This window comes from Hyaena hyaena, unplaced genomic scaffold, assembly GCF_003009895.1.
Source record: "Hyaena hyaena isolate Hyena2069 unplaced genomic scaffold, ASM300989v1 scaffold_1129, whole genome shotgun sequence".
In the NCBI taxonomy this organism is placed as follows: Eukaryota; Metazoa; Chordata; class Mammalia; order Carnivora; family Hyaenidae; genus Hyaena; species Hyaena hyaena.
The window spans coordinates 23,647-43,512 of record NW_024081761.1 but is presented as its reverse complement, the minus strand read 5'-3'; the positions used below and the strand labels follow the sequence as shown (position 1 = coordinate 43,512).

General features: G+C 43.0%; 1 protein-coding gene across 1 annotated transcript in view; it reads right to left on the bottom strand.

The window, feature by feature from the left end:
• OVCH2 (ovochymase 2) overlaps positions 1 to 19,866 on the bottom strand; it is a 36,648-nt gene that overhangs the window by 1,461 nt on the left and 15,321 nt on the right. The window contains exons 13-15 of the mRNA XM_039222434.1: positions 19,052 to 19,145; positions 18,452 to 18,583; positions 16,890 to 16,970 (exon numbers count right to left, since the gene is read on the bottom strand). Of these exons, the coding sequence (XP_039078365.1) occupies positions 16,890 to 16,970; positions 18,452 to 18,583; positions 19,052 to 19,145 (307 nt within the window). The remainder of the gene's footprint in view (positions 1 to 16,889; positions 16,971 to 18,451; positions 18,584 to 19,051; positions 19,146 to 19,866) is intronic.

The window sequence follows — 19,866 nt, the reverse complement described above, 5'->3', positions numbered from 1 at the left end:
CTTCATGTGTTTATTTCCCATGGCAGTTCTTTTACTGAAAAAAAAAGCCTACTCCTGACTTATGCCCATTTTTTGCGTGAGTTTTTTCTTACTAATTTTTAGGAATCTTTTATATGTATTTTAGAGACCACTTCTTTGCCAGTTATATCAGTTACAAATATTTTCTCCTGGTGTACAACTTTCTCTTCTTTCTCTTTTCTTTTGTATTCTTTTTTTTTCTCCTGTCTCCCTCCTCTTTTTCTTCTCTCTCCATCTTTTGATGAATAGAAGTTTGTAATTGCAACGCAGTCCAATGTATCAATCTTTTGCCTTTATGGCTAATGCTTTGTATGACTTGTCTGTTCCTACCCAAGATCGTAAAGATAGTCTCTCTTTTCTCTGACAGACTTAAAGTGTTTCCTTTCACATTTAAGTCTCACAACCACCTGGAAATGGTTTCTGGATATGATGTGAAACAGGGATCCAATTTAATTTTTTCCATATGGATAATATGTTGGCTTAGTACTATTTATTGAATTGCTCATACCTGGTCACTAACCCACAATCAGTTTTCCCTTTGATCTCATTGCCCAACCCCTCTGCCAATCCCATACTGCTCTAATTACAATAGTTTATAACAACTTTTTATATCTTTCACTTAGACTTTCATTGGGTCTCAGTTCAAATATCACATCTTTGAGATGCCTGATCCAATCCCCCAATTTAAGTACATGTACAGATTACATTCTATTCATGGCTTTTACTTCAGTTCATAATAAACATGCTGAATAGTTAATTGTAAATGACTGACTCTCACATTCGTGGAGAAGTTCCATTATGACAGAGACCTTGTTTCTCCAGGACTGAGCACAGTGACCGTCACGTGGATGAATATATATAGCAAATGAATGGATGGATTCCTCTCTGCCCTGCAACATGTAGCACGCTGCCTGGCACATGGTAGTGAGCTCCATAATGCTTAAGAGAACATTCCTTCCCATCAGTGCCCCTTTTTTGCTTACTTTGTCTTCATAAGACGTGTCATCAGATGACATACCACATACCTACTTGATTACTCTTTCTCTCCCTCTACTACAAAGTAAACTCCATGAGGACAGGACTTGCTCTGTTGTAATTCCTGCTGTTTCCCAGGCCTCAGAACAGTGCCTGGCAATTGGTAGGTGTTCAATAAATTTGTATTGGATGGATGGATGGATGGATGGATGGATGGATGGATGGATGGATAGATGGATGGATGAACGTAATGTTCTCCCTCTGATTCAATCAAACCTTTATTATTATTATTTTGGCTTTGGAATCATTTTTTCTGTGCCTCTCTTAGTAGTTGCCTCTACCCTCCATTCTCCCTTCTCATTTTCCCTCCATGTTACTAGAGAGGCAGCATCACATCCCCCTTTGTTAATCTTGGAGCAGGATAAAGGCAGGCATTTGTCTGGACTCCCGGTAACTCTGAGAAGGCAATGCTTCCCCTCTCTCAGCAGTCCTGTGCGCTGTAGATGCACCCATTGCCTGCTCACACTCTGCCTGGTTTGACTCCTCTTTTACTACTCTCCCGAAACAGACTGTGAGCACATGTCTCACTCTCTAAATCCACAGCGTGATCATAGGGCCTGACAATGAATAGGGGCTCACAAAGTGCCGATAAAAGAAAGAATGAACATCTGTCACTATTTTAGCCTGTATGAGGCTCTGCCTCTACAAGACAGCTTCTCCGGTGAGGGGACCAGCCACCTCCACTGCTGAGATTCCCTGGGGGGACTGATGCTGTGGCCAAGTTAAAGCTTGAGGAGCCTCTGCTCTCTACACAATTTCCAGGCTGCCACGGGCTTTTTAACCTTGAAAATGATTTATTTCCATTTTACTCCTGAACGGATGACCACTTCTGAGGTCTTACCGGTTAAGCCTAAATTGTGGTATGTTGAACAATGAACTTCTCCAAATAGACCCACATCCTAAATCCTGGAACCTGTGAACGCTGCCTTATGTGGCGAAAGCAGCTTGGTAACTGTGGTTAACTTAAAGATCTTAAGATCTTAAGATCTCTCAAGGGAGACTATCCTGGATGGTCCCCAAGTGATCACACTGTTCCTTATAAGACAGAAGCAGGAGGAGAGAGAGAAGAAGGCAGTGTGACCCCAGAAGCAGCAGTTGAAGTGACCAGTGTTGAAGATGGAGGGAGGGTCCACAGACCAAGGAACGCAAGCAGGCACTGGAATCAGAAAAAGGCAAGGGAAGGGATTTCCTATGAGAGCCTTTGGAAGTGACCAGCCCTGCTGATACCTTGACTTTAGCCCAGTGAAACAGATTTTATACTTCTGGCTTCTAGAACTGTAAGAGAATACATTTGTGCTGTTCAAAGACAGCAAAGTTGTGACAATTCATTGTAGCAGCAATGGGAAACTATACCCTAAATGAACCATTGTTTTGTCTCATAGGGCTTGTTTGTTTATACTTGGCTTTATTCCAGAAATATATTTCCTGTGATTTGGATCAGAAAAGCCAGGAAGTGCTCCTCCCCTCTGGCGCTGATGCTCTTATTGCTCTAACTGTGCGACTCTTTTCTCCCGTGGACCACCTCCCTCAGCAAGCCTCCTGCTGCTACCCACATCTTCAGCTGGTTTTCTCTGCCAGACCGTATGAGCGGCCCACCCACTCCATCCCTTCCTCCTCACCCTGGCTCTGGCCTGGCCTTTGTGCATTGTACAAAAATGCCATCCTGAACAAAGACAAATCTAGTTGACTGGGGTGAGCTTTATGAGAGAACACTGATGGAGCACCTCACCCATCCCAGGCACCCAACACCATGACTAATGTAAAACATTGTTTGAATTGGAGTTTCCTTGGTTTTCCTGTTCAAGGATTTTAAACTAAAGTGTATCCGTACCACTTGATCAGAATTCCCCACGGTGCAGAATTAGGATTCTGCACCTAGCAGATGGGCAGAGAACGATAGCAATGTTTTGCTTTCTGGATCATGAACATTTTGCTTTTTGGACCATCTTCAGCCTTGACTTGTAGAACAGAAGAAATGTGGCATGGAAAACCTTGCATGCACCTGGCGACCTGGGGCTGATATGGGCCTGATGGAGTAAGACGGTATAAAAGTAAGAGTGTGGAGACACTGGCAATGAACAGAATTTGCCAGACACAGTGTGTTTGGGAAGAGGCAAAAGAATAGCCTGCGGAGTGCAGTGCCCTTTGTCCTGCCCACACGCGGGGGTGAGGAGGTGGCCCTCCTGAGCAGCTACATCTGCAGAGCTACCCCAGCAATGCTAGTCAAGTCCCTTTCCAGTGTTTATAGCAATTGCTTCAACTCTTCCCCAACAGCATCTGTTCTGGTGGGGGCTGGACTAGAGCCTCCCGACGGTAGCAATTTGTGAGTTCACAGCTTGGACTGTGGGGATAACAGGGAGTAAATGGGGCAGCAAATGCAGTTTTCAAGGCACAGGTCCGCCAGCACAGATGGGTGGGTCTGGGAGCCTCAGACTTATAATTGGAGAAAGGCTAGCCTTTAGGAAGGGGGGAAGAGAAAGTGTCCAAAAGAAAGAAATGAGGGGAAGCATACCCTTCTTCTGCTTGAACACAACCAGGACTTAGGTGGCTCACTAACTTCCAGAGACACACAGGGTCTGCTATGTGCAGATACTGGGTGAGCTGCATTGCTACCCAGGGCATTGCTTATAAATGCATGATTGCGGATAGCAGGGAACACCTGAGTCTGATCATATTGTTTAGGGAGCAGCATTCTGTGGATGGCTGTACCCTGTGGCTGTGGTTAGGAAATCTATGGCCTGAGCCATTGTATTATAGTCTATCCTAAAGGCAGACAGAGCTAATATGATATATGTATGAATGGAGCCTGAAAGAAGGGAAATCAGAGAGCAGGACTTCACTGCTTATTTTGGCCAAAGGATTTGGTCACTGAGCTTCAGTTTCTTCATCTGCAAAGTTAGGGTTAACAATAGTGCCTATTTCTCAGGTTTACTGAGAGGATTGTAGGAGATAATGCATAGAAAGGATTTGGCCTAGAGTAAGAATTAGCTTTTATCTATGCCAGCACTAGAGTTTTATTTATTTTGAGAAAGCAGGTGAGTGGAAGAGGGGAAGAGAGAGAGAGGGAGAGAGAGAATCCCAAGCAGGCTCCACACTGTCATCTCAGAGCCTGATGTGGGGCTCGAACTCATAAACTGTGAGATCATGACCTGAGCAGATACCAAGAGTCAGATGCTTAACCGACTGAGCCACCCAGGCACCCTGGTGGGAGTCATTTTTGTATGTGTGATTTTTTGGCCTGCATTTTAAACATAATTGGTCATCTGATCTTGTTGATTCTGTGAACACAGTGTTTCTTGAACCCATTTTTCCCTCCTGTCACTCTTGTAGTCCCCATCATATTTTATTTGGACTCTTAATCCATGCATCTCCTCAACTGTTTCCTGTCTTCACTCTTTCTGTCTCCATCCATCCTGTTGACTTCTCCTTTAGTCCAGGTCTGATTTTGTTCTCCTCTACACTGAAATAGCAATCATTCCCATCATCCAACTACAAGGTAGAGCCCAACCTCCTTTCTACCAAAAGAAAGCCCTTCACAACTGAGCGTAGGCTGTAATTTTAAATAATCTCCCCAGTACCCCTTTGTCAAAGCCCTGGCCACATAGATTGGCATCTTTTGCCCTGAATATCCCTCTGCTTAGCCTTTCTGATCCTTCATTCATACCAGTTCCCCTGAATGGAATGTGTTCCCTTCTCTGTTTACCTGAAAATCTTCTGATTCTTTTAAGACCCAGCATAAATGTCTAATCCTTGGCTAAGCCTTCCCTGATACTCCTAGGAAATCACTCTCTACTCCGTGCTCCCTCTGCACTAGTGCCCACATGTTACAGCATTTATCCCCTTGTACTGGGGCAGTTGAACCTGGCTCTCAAATCCTATTTAAGAAATCAGGAATTGACTTCTATTTGCTTTCACCTCCCCAGAGCCCCATTGCAAGTCTAGAAAGAAGATGGTGCTCCATGGAGACTTGCATGTTGACTATATAAGAGAACAAATGATCATTCACTAGGGAAGGGCGGCTTAGCACCAGAGTGGTATAGAATTAGCCACTGCCTCTCTAAGACAGGCAGTGTAGGGGCAGGGGAAAAATCACTCGGCTTCTCTGAACTAGGTGCGGGCTCTGTCTCACTTAGCGCATGTGCAATTCTGTCACTTCAGTTTTATACACCTCAGTTTCTTTTTATTTTTCTGGGCATGGGGTAAGTGTCCTCACCTTTCACATCACATTGGCTGTGTGAGAAGCAACTGACAGAAGGTACATGAGGAAGGAGTCTGTGAAGTACTGCAGAGATGTAAAGTTCCAAGGACCCTGGTGTGAGGGCTCATCCCAGACCTGGATGATGGCCCCCATACTGTGACTGTGCACAGCCTGGAAGCAAGCAGCCCTTAGTCTCTATCAAGAAGGCAGGTGGGATGAACATATTCATTGAACCGAAGTGGATTGGTCAGCTGTGATGGTGCCAAATCCTATTCCACAGTGGTGCTGTAGGAGGCAGGGTGGAGTACCACATGCTTGATGAAATTTTTCAGATAAGAGAAAAGGAGCCTTACATAGACCCAGTGAAGAAGGGTGGCACATGGAGCTTGGGTGCTTGGACTCCCCTAAAGGAGGAAACAACCTAAAGTCCAGGTAGCTGGTCACCCCATGGGATGGTGTCTGACTCACCCTTGTGTTGCAAGTACCCAGCATGGCACCAGGTGGACATGGGCCTCAGGGAGAACTTCCTAAGTGGCTGTTGTTCATCCTGCAGTCTTGTTGGGGCTGGAAACAAAGAAAGGTTGGCCTACAGACAAATCTTCAGCAGTAGGTTTCCAGGAAAAGAAGAGGGCCTCCATTGTGAAGCTAGACCCAATCAACACACCTGGCATTGGCTCTTGAATCCTCCCCTATTTCTCTAACTTATAAAGGTAAAGAAAATTCAGTCCAAATCCTATACCCCACTCCCAAAATGTCTACAGGGAACCACTGGCTAGCATTGTGAACCATAAGACAGAAAGGAGGTTCCAAGGGCTCTTACCTGAGGGGAGTCTTTGGCCAGATCATGGATTCTTCCATTCACTACCCAGACAGCTGCATGCTGTTCCCTGGAAAATGAGAGGAAAAAGAATCTCAGATATGACTTCATTAAAATATGTTGGGTTATGGGGTGCCTGGGTGGCTCAGTCTGTTAACACCTGACTCTTGATTGTGGCTCAAGTCATGATCCCACAGCTCCTGGGTTAGAGCCCTGCATTGGCCTCTGCATTGACTGCACAGAGTCTGCTTGGGATTCTCTTTTTCCCTCTCTCTGCCCCTCCCTCACTCATGCTCTTTCTCTGTCTCTAAATAAGTAAATAAATATTAAAAAATAAAATATGTGGGGTTAGGAGGTGGGTCTCTAAGGAGCCCTGGGATCAGAAACATAGGAAGGCCACCATTTTAGCCATCGCAATGAACACACCAGCCAACCCTTCCAGTGGCAGGGCAAGGCTCTAGAGAATGTTCTCTCTTTCATATGTGTAAAAGATTCTAGGGCTCAGAAACATGAAGCAGTCTCTCTGACATCACTCAATGAGTTAAGAGCTTTAATGAGAACATAATCAAGTCTTGCAGCTTCATTGTACTGTCAGCATGGATTGTAGCTGTGGCCATCAGTCATGTGCAGGAACTACCTCAGAGGCACAGTCCCCAGCCCCTGTTCAGCTTACCTATCTAGATCAGCTAAAATGACTCAGTAGGGTACAGAAGACATGGGTTCAGTAAAAAAATTAATTAATTAAAAAAATAAAAAATAAAACAATTTTATTCTTTCTAAAATAAAAAGAAAACCTCTATAAAATGACCAAACAGCAGATAGTCTAATTTTTTAATGATTATTTATTTGGGAGAGAGAGAAAGAGAGAGGGAGAGAAAGAATCCCAAACAGGGTCCCCGCTGTCAGCACAGAGCCCAGCATGGGGCTCAATCTCACGACTCAATCTCACAAACTGTGAGATCATAACCTAGGCTAAACTCAAGAGTCAAGCATTTAACTGAGCCACCCAGGTGCCCCTAAATAGTCTAATATTTTAAAAAAGATTTATATAATATACAAAATTAGGAAAGTAGAAAATCATGTAAACACAAAAGGTATTAATTATAAGGAAATGTTTTGCACAACTCAAAGCAAGTAGTAGGAAAATCTGAATGTTATAGCTATTAGTAGGAGTTTATAAGTTATCAAAATTGCCTGAAGGAGAAAGCTTTAAATCTAAAAGCCAATAAGAATGAAGGAAATTGGGAAAGTTACCTTTAAGGCTTCAAGAAATAGATGTTTAATATATGTAATTATGTGATACTATTATTTATCATTCTTATACATTATATGCAAAGCATAGAGCAAGAAGGAAAGTTCTCCAGCTCTTTTCATGAAGCACTGATATCAAAGTCTGACAAAGGCAGACAATAAAAAGAAAGCTATAGGTCAGCAGTTCTTAAATTTGTTGGTCACAGGACACTTACAGAGTTTAAAAAAAAAATCACTGGGAATCCTAAAGAGATTTGTTTATGCAGGTTATGTTTATCAATAGTTAAGTGTTAGAAATTAAAGCAGAAACTTTAAAAAAATATGTATTTGCTCATTTATTTAAGATAACCACTGGGTACCTTGGGTAGCTCAGTCAGTTAAGATGACCACAATCAAACCATTAGGTATTAGCATAAATAACATGTTTATTCAAATAACTACATGTTTATTCAGGCACTACTCCCCCAAAGGGTAACTGCTATCCTGACATCTAATATCATATATTAATGTTGAGTGATTTTCATTTTATGTAAATGGAAGTAATATAGTGTCTATTTGCATGCCTATTTTGTCCACATAATTTTCATTATTAGGATGTACATTACTTGGCTGGGTGCGCGGAGCCTGAGCCCGCTGGAGTGAGGAAAACTAGGTCCCTCTATGGCTCGTCACCCAAAACACGTGCTCACAGGCAAATTTCCCAGTTTTTAGCTCTTTGCCTCCCTTCTAGAGTTCCAGCCAGCCAGGAGCACGGACGCCCAGTGTCCGCACGCGCGGCTCTTTCTGGGGCTCAAGCCTCCCAGGAGGACAATGGCAGCAGGCGCTCCGCTACTCTAGAAGTCCAGCCCGCCAGGAGCCAGCACAAAGAAGCAGTCTGTGCGCTCAGCACCCCCGGGACCAGTTGGCGCGAGGGGACCTGGCGTGCAGTCTTTTTATTTTTAGCCATTGTGATGGATGTGTTGTGGGGCATGCAACTTTTTCAAGTAGGTTTCATGTCCAGCACAAGCCCAATGCAGGGCCTGAACTGATGACCCTGAGATCAAGACCTGAGCTGAGATCAAGAGTCTGACACTTAACTGACTGAGCCACCCAGGTGCCGCTGCAGACCCTGAGTAAATACCTTAATCTACCTCAGTCTCATCATCTTCTTATGTGGAATGAAGGGTGTTGACTGAAGGATGCCATCTATTCAGTATGAATGAAAATGACTTCTTGTCTTCTATTGAAATGAATAGACATTATTATTCTGAGCGAGAGAGACAGCATGAGCAGGGGAGTGTCAGAGAAAGAAAGAGACACAGAATCTGAAGACAGGCTTCAGTCTCTGAGCTGTCAGGCACAGAGCCCAATGCGGGGCTCAAACCCACCAACTGTGAGGTCATGACATGAACCAAAGTTGGATGCTTAACTGACTGATCCACCCAGCCACCCCAAAAGGCAGCCTATTGAATGGGAGAAGATATTTGCATATGATGTATCTGATAAAGGGTTAACATCCAAAACCTATAAAGAACTTGTCAAACTCAACACCCAAAAAAACAAATAATCCAGTGAAGAAATGGGCAGAAGACATGAACAGATATTTCCAAACGAAGATATCCAGATGTAGAGCATCCAGTGGAAAAAAGACAGCCTCTTTAACAGGTGGTGCTGGGAGAACTCGACAGCAACATACAGAAGAATATAACTAGATCGTTTTCTCATATCATACACAAAAATAAACTCAAAATGGATAAACGACCTGAATGTGAGACAGGAAACCATCAAAACCCTAGAAGAGAAAGCAGGAAAAAAACTTCTTGACCTCCACCGCAGCAGTTTCTTACTCGACACATCCCCAAAGGCAAGGGAATCAAGAGCAAAAATGAACTACTGGGACCTCATCAAGATAAAAAGCTTCTGCATGACAAAGGAAACAATCCATAAAACTAATAGGCAACTGATGGAATGGGAAAAGATAGTTGGAAATGACATACCAGATACAGGGATAGTATCCAAAATCTATAAGGAACTCATCAAACTCCACACCCGAAAAACAAATAATCCAATGAAGAAATGGGAAGAAGACATGAACAGACACTTCTCCAAAGAGGACATCCAGATGGCCAATAGACACATGAAATGATGGTCAGTGTCCCTCATCATCAGGGAAATACAAATCAAAACCACACTGAGATACCACCTCATGCCAGTCAGAGTGGCTAAAATGAACAAATCAGACTTTAGATGCTGGTGAGGATATGGAGAAATGGGCACCTTCCTACACTGCTGGTGGGAATGTAAGCTGGTGCAACCCCTCTGGAAAACAGTATGGAGGTTCCTCAAAAAATTAACAAAGGAACTCCCATATGACCTAGCAGTAGCACTGCTAGGAATTTACCCAAGGGATACAGAAGTGCTGATGCATAGGGGCACATGTACCCCAATATTGATAGCAGCACTTTCAACAATAGCCAAAACATGGAAAGAGCCTAAGTGTCCATCAACTGATGAATGGATCAAGAATATTTGGTATATTTATACAATGGAATACTACATGGCAATGAGATCTGGCCATTTGTAGCAACATGGATGGAACTAGAAGGTGATATGCTGAGTGACATAAGTCAGGCAGAGAAGGACAAATATCATATGTTTGCACATATAGGTGGGTTAGGAGGAAGTTAATGGAGGACAAAGCGGGAGAAGAAGGGGAAAATAGTTGGGGAGAGGGAGGGAGGCAAACCATGAGAGACTCTAGAACGCTGAAAACAAACTGAGGGCTGATGGGGTGGGGGAGAGTGGAAGGGGGGATGACAGGCATGGGGGGGGCACTTGTGGGGATGAGCACTGGGGTTATATAGAAACCAACCTGACAATGAACTATTTAAGTAAAAAAAAAAAGAGAAGATATCCAGATGGGTAACAGACATATGAAAAGATGCTCAACATCACTCATCGTCAGGGAAATACAAATCAAAACCACAAAGAGATACCACCTTACACGTGTCAGAATGGCTAGAATTAACAACTCAGGAAAATACAAATGTTGGCAAGGATGTGGAAAAAGGAGAACCCTTTTTCACTGTTGGTGGGAATGCAAATTGGGTTTAGCCACACTAGAAAAGAGTATGGAGGTTCCTCAAAAATTTAAAAATAAAACTACCCGATGACTGAACAATTGCACTACTAGGTATATATCTAAAGGATACAAAAATGCTAATTTGAAGGGGCACATGCATTTTGATTACAGCAGCATTATCAACAATAGCCAAAAATATGGAAAGAGCAAAAATGTCCATTTACTGATGAATGGATCAAGAAGTTGTGATAATACATACATACATATATATATATAATGGAATATATATATGTATAATCTAATATTACTCAGCCCTGAAAAAGAATGAAATCTTGTCATTTGCAGTGAAGTAGATGGAGCTGAAGTGTATTATGCTAAGCAAAATAAGTTAGTCAGAGAAAGACAAATACCATATGATTTCACTCATGTGGAATTTAAGAAACAAAATAGATGAACATTAGGGGAAAGAAAAAAAGAGGGAGGCAAACCATAAAAGAGACTCTTAGGTATAGAGAAAAAACTGAGGGTTGGTCGAGGGGAGGTGGATGTGGGGAAGGGTTAAATGAGTGATGTGTATTAAGGAGGGCATTTGTTGTGATGAGCACTGGATGTTGTATATAAATGATGAATCACTAAATTCTACTTCTGAAACGAATATTACAACATATGTTAACTAGAATTTAAGTTAAACTAGAAGTATAAAAAATCAGGCTTGTTAATTGAGTTCTCAAATCTTTTATATCTTTACTAATTGCTTTGGTTGCTTGGTCAATAAATAGTTGCGTGTTGATATCTCACACTTTGATGGTAAAAAAAAAAAAGATGTACATAACTTGAAGAAAGCACTATATCTTGTTCCTTTTGTACCTATTATTTTATTGAAATAAAAAACAGAACATTAAATAAGACTAACAGTGTTTAACATATTTTTATTTTATTTTTTAATGTTTTTTTATTTATTTTTGAGAGAGAGAACACAAGCTGGGGAGGGGTTGGGGAGGGGTAGAGAGAGAAAAGGGGACACAGAATCTGAAGCAGGCTCCAGGCTCCAAGCTGTCAGCACAGAGCCCAACAGGGGGCTCAAACTCGTCAACTGGGAGATCATGGCCTGGGCCAAAGTCAGACCCTCCACCAATTGAGCCACCCAGGTGCCCCAGTTTCACATATTTTTAAAACTGTTTAATGTCTGACTAAATCGAAGACACGTGGGATGTCCTACCTGCTCTTTTTCTCAATTGAGCCACCCAGGTGCCCCAGTTTCACATATTTTTAAAACTGTTTAATGTCTGACTAAATCGAAGACACGTGGGATGTCCTACCTGCTCTTTTTCTCAATTGAGCCACCCAGGTGCCCCAGTTTCACATATTTTTAAAACTGTTTAATGTCTGACTAAATCGAAGACACGTGGGATGTCCTACTTGCTCTTTTTCTTCTTCTTCTTCTTCTTTTTTAACTTCGTTTATTTATTTTGAGAGAGAGAGAGAGATAGAGACAGAGCAGGGGAGAGGCAGAGAGAGAGAGACAGAGAGAGAGACAGAGAATCCCAAGCAGGCTCCACACTGGCAGTACAGCACCCGTTATGGGGCTCAAATCCACGAACAATGAGATCGTGACCTGAGCTGAAATCAAGAGTCAGATGCTTAACCGCCTGAGTTCCTTAACCGCCAGGAACCCCTGTCCTACCTGCTTTATATATTCAATCTGTTGAGCAAGAACATGGTATGTAGCCCCTGGGAAACACTGCATGCTGTGAGAGAATGAGAGTAGGCAGGGAGAATAGTGTCTCAGTTCTGACCTCACAGGCCCCTAAAAGGATCTTGGAGATCGCTAGCCATCTAAAAGGCCACATTTTAAGAGCCTCTGCTATCAGTCAATTTCAATTCTGGATGTTGATGCAAACAATTAAGTGGAACCAAGTGGAACCCAGCAGTATATTGGAGATGAATGTACCATGCCCAAGTGGGATTCATTTCAGGAATGCAGGAATCCTAGGAAATCTATTAATTAAGGATATGATATATTGAAAAATCAAAGGAGGAACCACATTATCCCTTCAAAAGATGCTAAAAAGTATTTCACCAAAGGTAATACTTTTCTGACTAAAAAAGTACTAGGGAGGAACATGATAAAATAAATGCATCTCTAATTGCCAGCCTCATGTTTAACTAAAATAAAGTAGGAGCACTGTGTGAAGGGGCAGATCTTTCCTGAGCACTCAGGAGCTCAGGTTCTGCCTGGGGAGGTGGATTGTCCACAGTGGTGGCAAATGGGGAAGGGATGTCAGCCTCTGATGGATATCAGAGGTGGTGGCTGAAGAATGATCAACCAACTTAAACCATCAGCTCCCATGTTCCACTCTTTAGGTGTACTTACATCCTAGTGAAGCAGTGGGCAGCAGTGATTTCCCAGGTCTTCCCAAAGATGGTTCCTGGGGCAGTCTTCAGGCCAACCTTGCCTGCCTCCTTTGCTCTGCAAAGGCCACGTGGGAAGGGACTAAGAAAACTCAGCTTTATTACCCACGATCCTCCTCACCTTCAAGCCCAGATTATATTCTTTGAACATCTCTCTCTCTCTCTTTATTTTATTATAGTTTATTGCCAAGTTGGTTTCAGTGCTCATCACAAGTGCCCTCCTCCATGCCCATCACCCATTTTCCCCTCTCCCCCACTCCCCATCCACCCTCAGTTTGTTCTCAGTTTTTAAGAGTCTCTTGTGGTTTGCCTCCCTCCCTCTCCTTATATATTTTTTCCCCTTCCCTTCCCCTATGGTCCTCTGTTAAGTTTCTCATGTTGCACATGAGTGAGAACATCTGGTACCTGTCTTTCTCTGCCTGACTTATTTCGCTCAGCATAACACCCTCAAGGTCCATCCACATTGCTACACATGGCCAGATTTCATTCTTTCTCATTGCCATGTAGTATTCCATTGTATAGATAAACCACATCTTGATCCATTCATCAGTTGATGGACATTTAGGCTCTTTCCATGATTTAGCTATTGTTGAGAGTGCTGCTATGAACATTGGGGGGTACATGTGCCCCTATGCATCAGCACTCCTGTGTCCCTCGGGTAAATTCCTAGCAGTGTGATTGCTGGGTCATGGAGGAGTTCTGAACATCTCTCTTGTGCCAGGCACTTTAGTAGACACCTGACAAATGCTTATTGTATTCCAGAGAGATTACATTACTGGAAGTGGGTGTTTCACCCAAGAGTAAAATATCAAGCTCATCTTGACTTCTCCTGCCATCCCCCTCACCTTTTATTTTGCTCCAACAATCTGGTCTCCAAACTCTTGAGACCCCAAATCCACAGCATATCTCATATCCATCTCCTACCTTTGAGCTTGAGTCCTCCATAGTGCTGACCAGGACTACTCCCCCTACAATACTCTTTCTCTAGCCTCCACACATTCCAAATCAACCACCAGAGGGTGCTCTTTGACCATGTGACTTCTCTGATCAAAGTCATCCAAGGGTTCCCCACAGGGTGTAGAGTAATAGTGACATTATTCTTGTAGGCCCAAATCAAATGCCAGGTTTGTTTGTTTGTTTTTTTCCCAAATGCCAGTTTTCTAATTGTCTCATCCAGAAGCTCAGTATATTTCGCATTAAGTTTTTCTGTACACTTTTTTTTGTTGAGAATTTTATTGACATATAACACACACAGAGAAATACTCAAGTGATAAAGTACTTTGAATTTTCAAAAAATATAACCAGAACTCAGATCAGGAAACAGACTGGCAGAATCCCAGCAGCAGCCACTGCAGACACTACTCCCTGGAAGGGTAACTGCTATCCTGATATCTAATACCGTCTATTAGTTTTGCATGATTCTCGTTTTATGTAAATAAAAGTAATATAGTATCTTTTTGCATGCCTAGTTTGTACACATAGTTTTCATTAGTAAGATGTAAATCACTTGAAGAAAGGTACTGTATCTTGTTCCTTTTTGTACCTCCTTCCCCACGCCCTGGGCTCTGGCATGGAGATTTGTACAGAGAAGGCATCAAATGAGAATTAAGCCAGTGTGACAGGATGTCAACAACTAATGAATTTAAGTGAAGGATAAACAGATGTTCATTGTTTTGTTCTTGTAAAACACCTGTTCTGTAGATTTGCAAAATTTCAAACAAACCTCGAGATATAAAAGAAAAGGGCTGTCAAGTATGAGTTCAATGACAGAAAAGCAGGAAAGCCTTTTTCACTGAGGTTTTATATCAGGGGCTATTTGTGAATTATATAGTTTTATTCACCAAATATTTATTTGTCATCTACCGTGTTCTGAGCACTGCAGTAGGTGCTGTGGATAAAATGATGAATAAATCTTTACCACACATTGGGAATATTTGGGAGAAATGGCTTTGTTGAGTACACCCGCATGGTGGTCAAGAGAAGGAGTCACTGTGGCCACACTTTACAAGGATTTTCTCTTCTTTTTTTTAAAGTAGTATTCTAATGTTTGTTTTATTTTTGAGAGAGAAAGAGCATGAGCAGAGACAGAGAGAGAGAGGGAGAGACCCAGAATCTGGAGCAGGCTTCAGGCTCTGAGCTTTCAGCACAGAGCTCGATGTGGGGCTTGAACCCATGAACCATGAGATCATGACCTGGGCCGAAGTCAGACGCTTAACCAACTGAGCCACCCAGGCACCCCAAGGATTTTCTACCTAAGGTATCTATGCATCCTGAGGTCCAAGAAGCCAGAAAAGACTCAGATTGCTTCTATTCCTTCTCATTAAAAGGAACATGTTCTTTCCACACTCTATTTTATGTTCTGTATCAGACAATTATAAAACTAAAAAAAAAAAAAAAAAGGTGCTTGAATTTTCTCTTGACAAATTGTCAAAATGGCAAACCATAAAAAGTTCCCTACTCCCTCCTCTGCCTGCACTGCTCACCTGGTTTTCCACACGGACCAGGATGTTGCACATGTGTGTCATTGGGTGTCACAGAACAAGAGAAAGTCCAGCACTCCTCAGTGCCCATTGGCACTAAAACGTAGTGGTGGACTCACTTTTTTTTTAAAAAAAAGTTTTTTTTATTTTTGAGACAGAGAGAGACAGAGCATGAGAGGGGACGGGTAGAAAGAGAGGGAGATATAGAATCTGAAGCAGGCTCTAGGCTCTGAGCTGTCAGCACAGAGCCCGATGTGGGGCTCGAAGCCATGAATGTGAGATCATGACCTGAGCCGAAGTCTGAGGCTTAACCGACTGAGCCACCCAGGCGCCCCTGGACTCACTTTTTTTTAGTGCGCAGATCTTGTGAGTCAGACCCCAATTTGACACGCTCTTTAGCCATTTCCATGAAATGAATCTACTTAGATGGGAAGCATCTACTTAGATGCTTCTTGTGACTAGAAAGATTTCAGTGTTGCTTTGAGCAAAGTGGACAATGACCACATCCCATATAGCTCTGTGTGATGGCTTTTTTTATGTGTCGACTTGGCCAACCCACAGCCTCCAGTTATTCAATGAAACAATAGTCTAGGTGTTGCTGTAAAGGCATTTTGCAGATGTAATAAAAGCCCCTGATGAGTGAACTTAAGGTAAAGAAGACCATCCTGAATAATCTGGGCTGGCCTGACTTAATTATTTGGAACAGATGTCTGTCTTAAGAACAGAGCTGAGGCTTCCCCAAACAAGAGAAAAAATTCTGCCTGTGGAGAATACTATCAGCCCATACCTGTGGAGTTCCAGTGTCGTGTGATCTTCTCTCTTTTTTTAATGTTTATTTATTTTGAGGTGCGGGGGGAGAGGGAAGGGCAGAGAGAAAGGGAGAGAAAGAATCCCAAGCAGGCTCCACCCAGTGTACAGCCCAAGGAAGGGCTCCATCCCATGAAAAGGTAAGATCATGACCTGAGCCTAAGTCAGGAGTCAGACACTTAACCAATTGAGCCACCCAAGTGCCCTCTGTGATCTTCTCTTTCTCACTGCCTGCCTGATAGATTTAATTGCTTGGCCACTCCCCTGCAACCATGTTAGCCAATTCCTGGTGTGTTAGCTTGCTTAGCCTCCTGTAACAAAATATCATAAACAGGTTGACTTAGAAGAACAGAAATTTATTGTGTCATAGTTCTGGAGGCTACAAGCCCGAGATCAAGGTGTTAGTGTGGTTGGATGCAAGTGGTGACGGTGCCTCTCCGCAATCCTGCGGCGGTTTGCTGGTGATCATTGGTGTTCCTTGGCTTGTAGATGATGCATCACCCCACTGTCCATCTTCATGTTCATATGATGTTCTCCCTGTGTGGGTGTCTCTCTCTGCGTCCAAATCTCTCCTTTTATAAGGACAGCAGTCATATTAGTGCATGTTAAACCCCATATTAGTGGGTTAAGGCCTACGCTAATGATCTCATTTTAACATGATCACCTCACTAAAGATTTTAGCTCCAAATAAGGTCACATTCTGGGGTGCTGGAGGTTAGGATTCCAACATATCTTTTTGAGATTCTCTGTTGAACCATGGCTGATATACTCTGTGGGTATCTCTTGGTTGCATTCCCTAAAGTAGCTTACCAGAAGCACTGTGACCTTCAGGTAGTACATTCCATGTCTCCAAAAACATTGACTCAACCTCTGATCTGGAGATGTTTAAATCTGAATGTAAGCACATACAACTGCTCAGATCACACACACACACACAGGGCCAGTGTTTGGGACTTATCAGAAAATTATTACTGTTAGAATTCTGGAGCATCTCAGGCAGCTGGACTATGGGTGTTTTAACTGATAAGGGGAGTGTTTTAACTATAACCTGTGTTTGCCATAAAAAGCTGCTTGTCTAACAAAAATGAACAACTTGAGAACTCAATAGTTGGCTTTGTAGGATGTGGGCAGAATGCTCATGGGTGTGAGGACATGGAGGGGAGCTGTATCTAGCGGCTGAGAGCTGGAGAAGACATTTCACATTTCCGAGCCTGTTAATGTGTAACACACTTACTTGTGGCCAAGCATACCTGATCTGATTTAATCTCACCACCTTCTTATTAGGCACATATTATTCTCTCATGGTAAGGCTGAAGAAAATGAGTCTTAGATGACTCTTAGATCATACATCTAGTGGGGTGCCTGGGTGGCTCAGTCGGTTAAGCATCTGACTTCGGCTCAGGTCATGATCTCATGGTTCATGGGTTCGAGCCCCATGTTGGGCTCTGTGCTGACAGATAGCTCAGAGCCGGGAGCCTGTTTTGGAATCTGTGTCTCCCCCTCTCTCTGACCCTTCCCTGCTCACGCTCTCACTCTGTCTCTGTCTCTGTCTCTCTCTCTCTCTCTCTCAGAAATAAATTTTTAAAAATTTAAAAAGAAAAGATCATACCTCTAGTAAGGATAGCCCATGATTCAGACATAGAGTTGTTCTCATTCTTCATGGATTCCACATTTGCAAATTCACCTACTTCCTAACATTTATTTGTAACTCAGAACTAATGGTGCTTTCATGATCATTCAAGGACAGGTGCAGAGCAGGGAAATATTTGAGTCACCTGATGCACATGTTCCTAACTGAGGTCTAATGAGGTGACACTCCACCTTCTTGTTTTAGCTCTTATACTATAAACAAGTGTCCTTTCCAGGGTCCCTTGAGTGCCACAGGTTTTGTTTGGTGTTTGGTTTTGGTTTTTTGTTTTTTGGCTTTTTTTTTTTTTTTTTTTGCATTTTTGTGCTTTTTGTTGGTGGTTTTGCTGTTTGAAATGTCCCTAAACGTTGTGCTGAAGTGCCATCTAGTGTTGTAAGGCAAGGAGGCTGTGATGTGCCTTACAGAGAAATTAGATGAGTTTTGCTGAGGCACAGGCTATAGTGGTGCTGGCTGTGAGTTCAGTCTTAGTGAGTCAGCAACATATATTGAATAAGGTGACTTTAAGCAGAAATACCCATTAAACCAGAGGCTCCCAGGAACTGAACTCCTTGGAGCAGAGGTTCAGTAGTCACTAATTTGGTGTTCATGGTGACTTTATAGGACAGAGATGCTGCAAAGACTGAGAACCAACTGTATCCATGTTGGGCCATAAAAGCTGCCCTTTCTTACTGCATTATGAGGATGGGAATCGGGACCCAACATGTTGATGCCTCTGTCTTCTTACCTGTTTCAGGGATGAAAGAGACTGTAGCTTGAAAGCCTCTGAAGGTCACGTTTTTATCCGACTGGAAGCTGATGAGCATTACACCAGAGGAGCTCAGCACGGGGGCAGGAGCAACAAAACCACAAAACCTTGCTGGTTAAAGCCCAGCCAAGGCCAGACGAGGTCAAGGGCCCAGCAAATAGACATGGCATTGGATAGGGGGAAAAAAATTATCCTTTAGGCAATTGTTGAGAAATAAACTTTTTTGGTTGGTGTCACAATTCATTTTCAGAATAGAAAAACTCCCACTGCGAATGCCCCTGAGGGAACTGGTTTGAGCCAATGGGTTTATTTCAATGGCACTTTCCCCTTCTGACCCTTAAATCAGAAGGATCTTCCACACCTTCTGTCCAAATGGCTCTTTGATCCTCCCTCTAGCTCTTCTTGCCCCTGACCTGGGAGAAGGGGTGGTGGTAGTGACCACCTAGGGAGGGAGGGAAGGAGGGGGTGCAGGGGAATGAAGGAAGCTCGAGCCAGATCCTTTTTATTCCCAAGAACGATTTCCCCAAAAGGACTGGGTCCAAGACAAACCAGGGGAGCTGAGGCTCCAGGGACACAGACCTATTTCCTCCTGCCTTTCCACGTCCCTGTGCACCACCACGTAGTCAGAAGAACAATCTCCGTTCTCTTCTATTTCCAGACTCTGAAAGGAAAGCTGACAAAACTCCATGTTACATCCACAGCAAATCAAATGAACAATTGACCTGATTTTGAGTAAGCAGAGAAATGTGGAGTGTTCAGCTTGCTCTGGGGTGTGCCCGTAAGAAGAAAGTGAGTGGGGCATTCATGAATAGGTTAAATTACTTAGGAAAAGACACTATCCCACAGACTCCTAAACCCTAGACACCTCTAAACTACCAAATAGGGACCAAATATAAGGGTGCAAATATTTGAACTCCCCGGTGCTCTCCTGGGAAGACCAAAGAAATAGCAAAGAACAATCTAAGCAATTTGATAGCACCTGCCTTCAATTGACTTTGAAGAACGGAGCAATGGGAAACAGGGCTGATGAGGTGGGAATTTAGATTTTAAACACACAGATAATGGAGATTCAGTGGAGCCTGAACACTCACCAAAAGACACAGGACTGCATGGACAGAACAGAGTGGAGGTAAGTGATCACTGATGGTGAATGTAGGCATGGGAAGAAGGAGAGTGTCAGAAACAGGATCCATTCAAACATTTCTAAACCTGACTACGATACTTTCTGGTAGCAGACCTTTTTCTCTATGAGTCAAATGGTATGTACATAGTTATGACTTGTAATCCTAACCTCCAAAGTCCTATCTTGGATGGTCCTGCACACTGATGCTGTCACTGACTGCAGGGTGTGAAAGCATCATTTCACTGATGCATGGCACTAAGGACGCATTTAT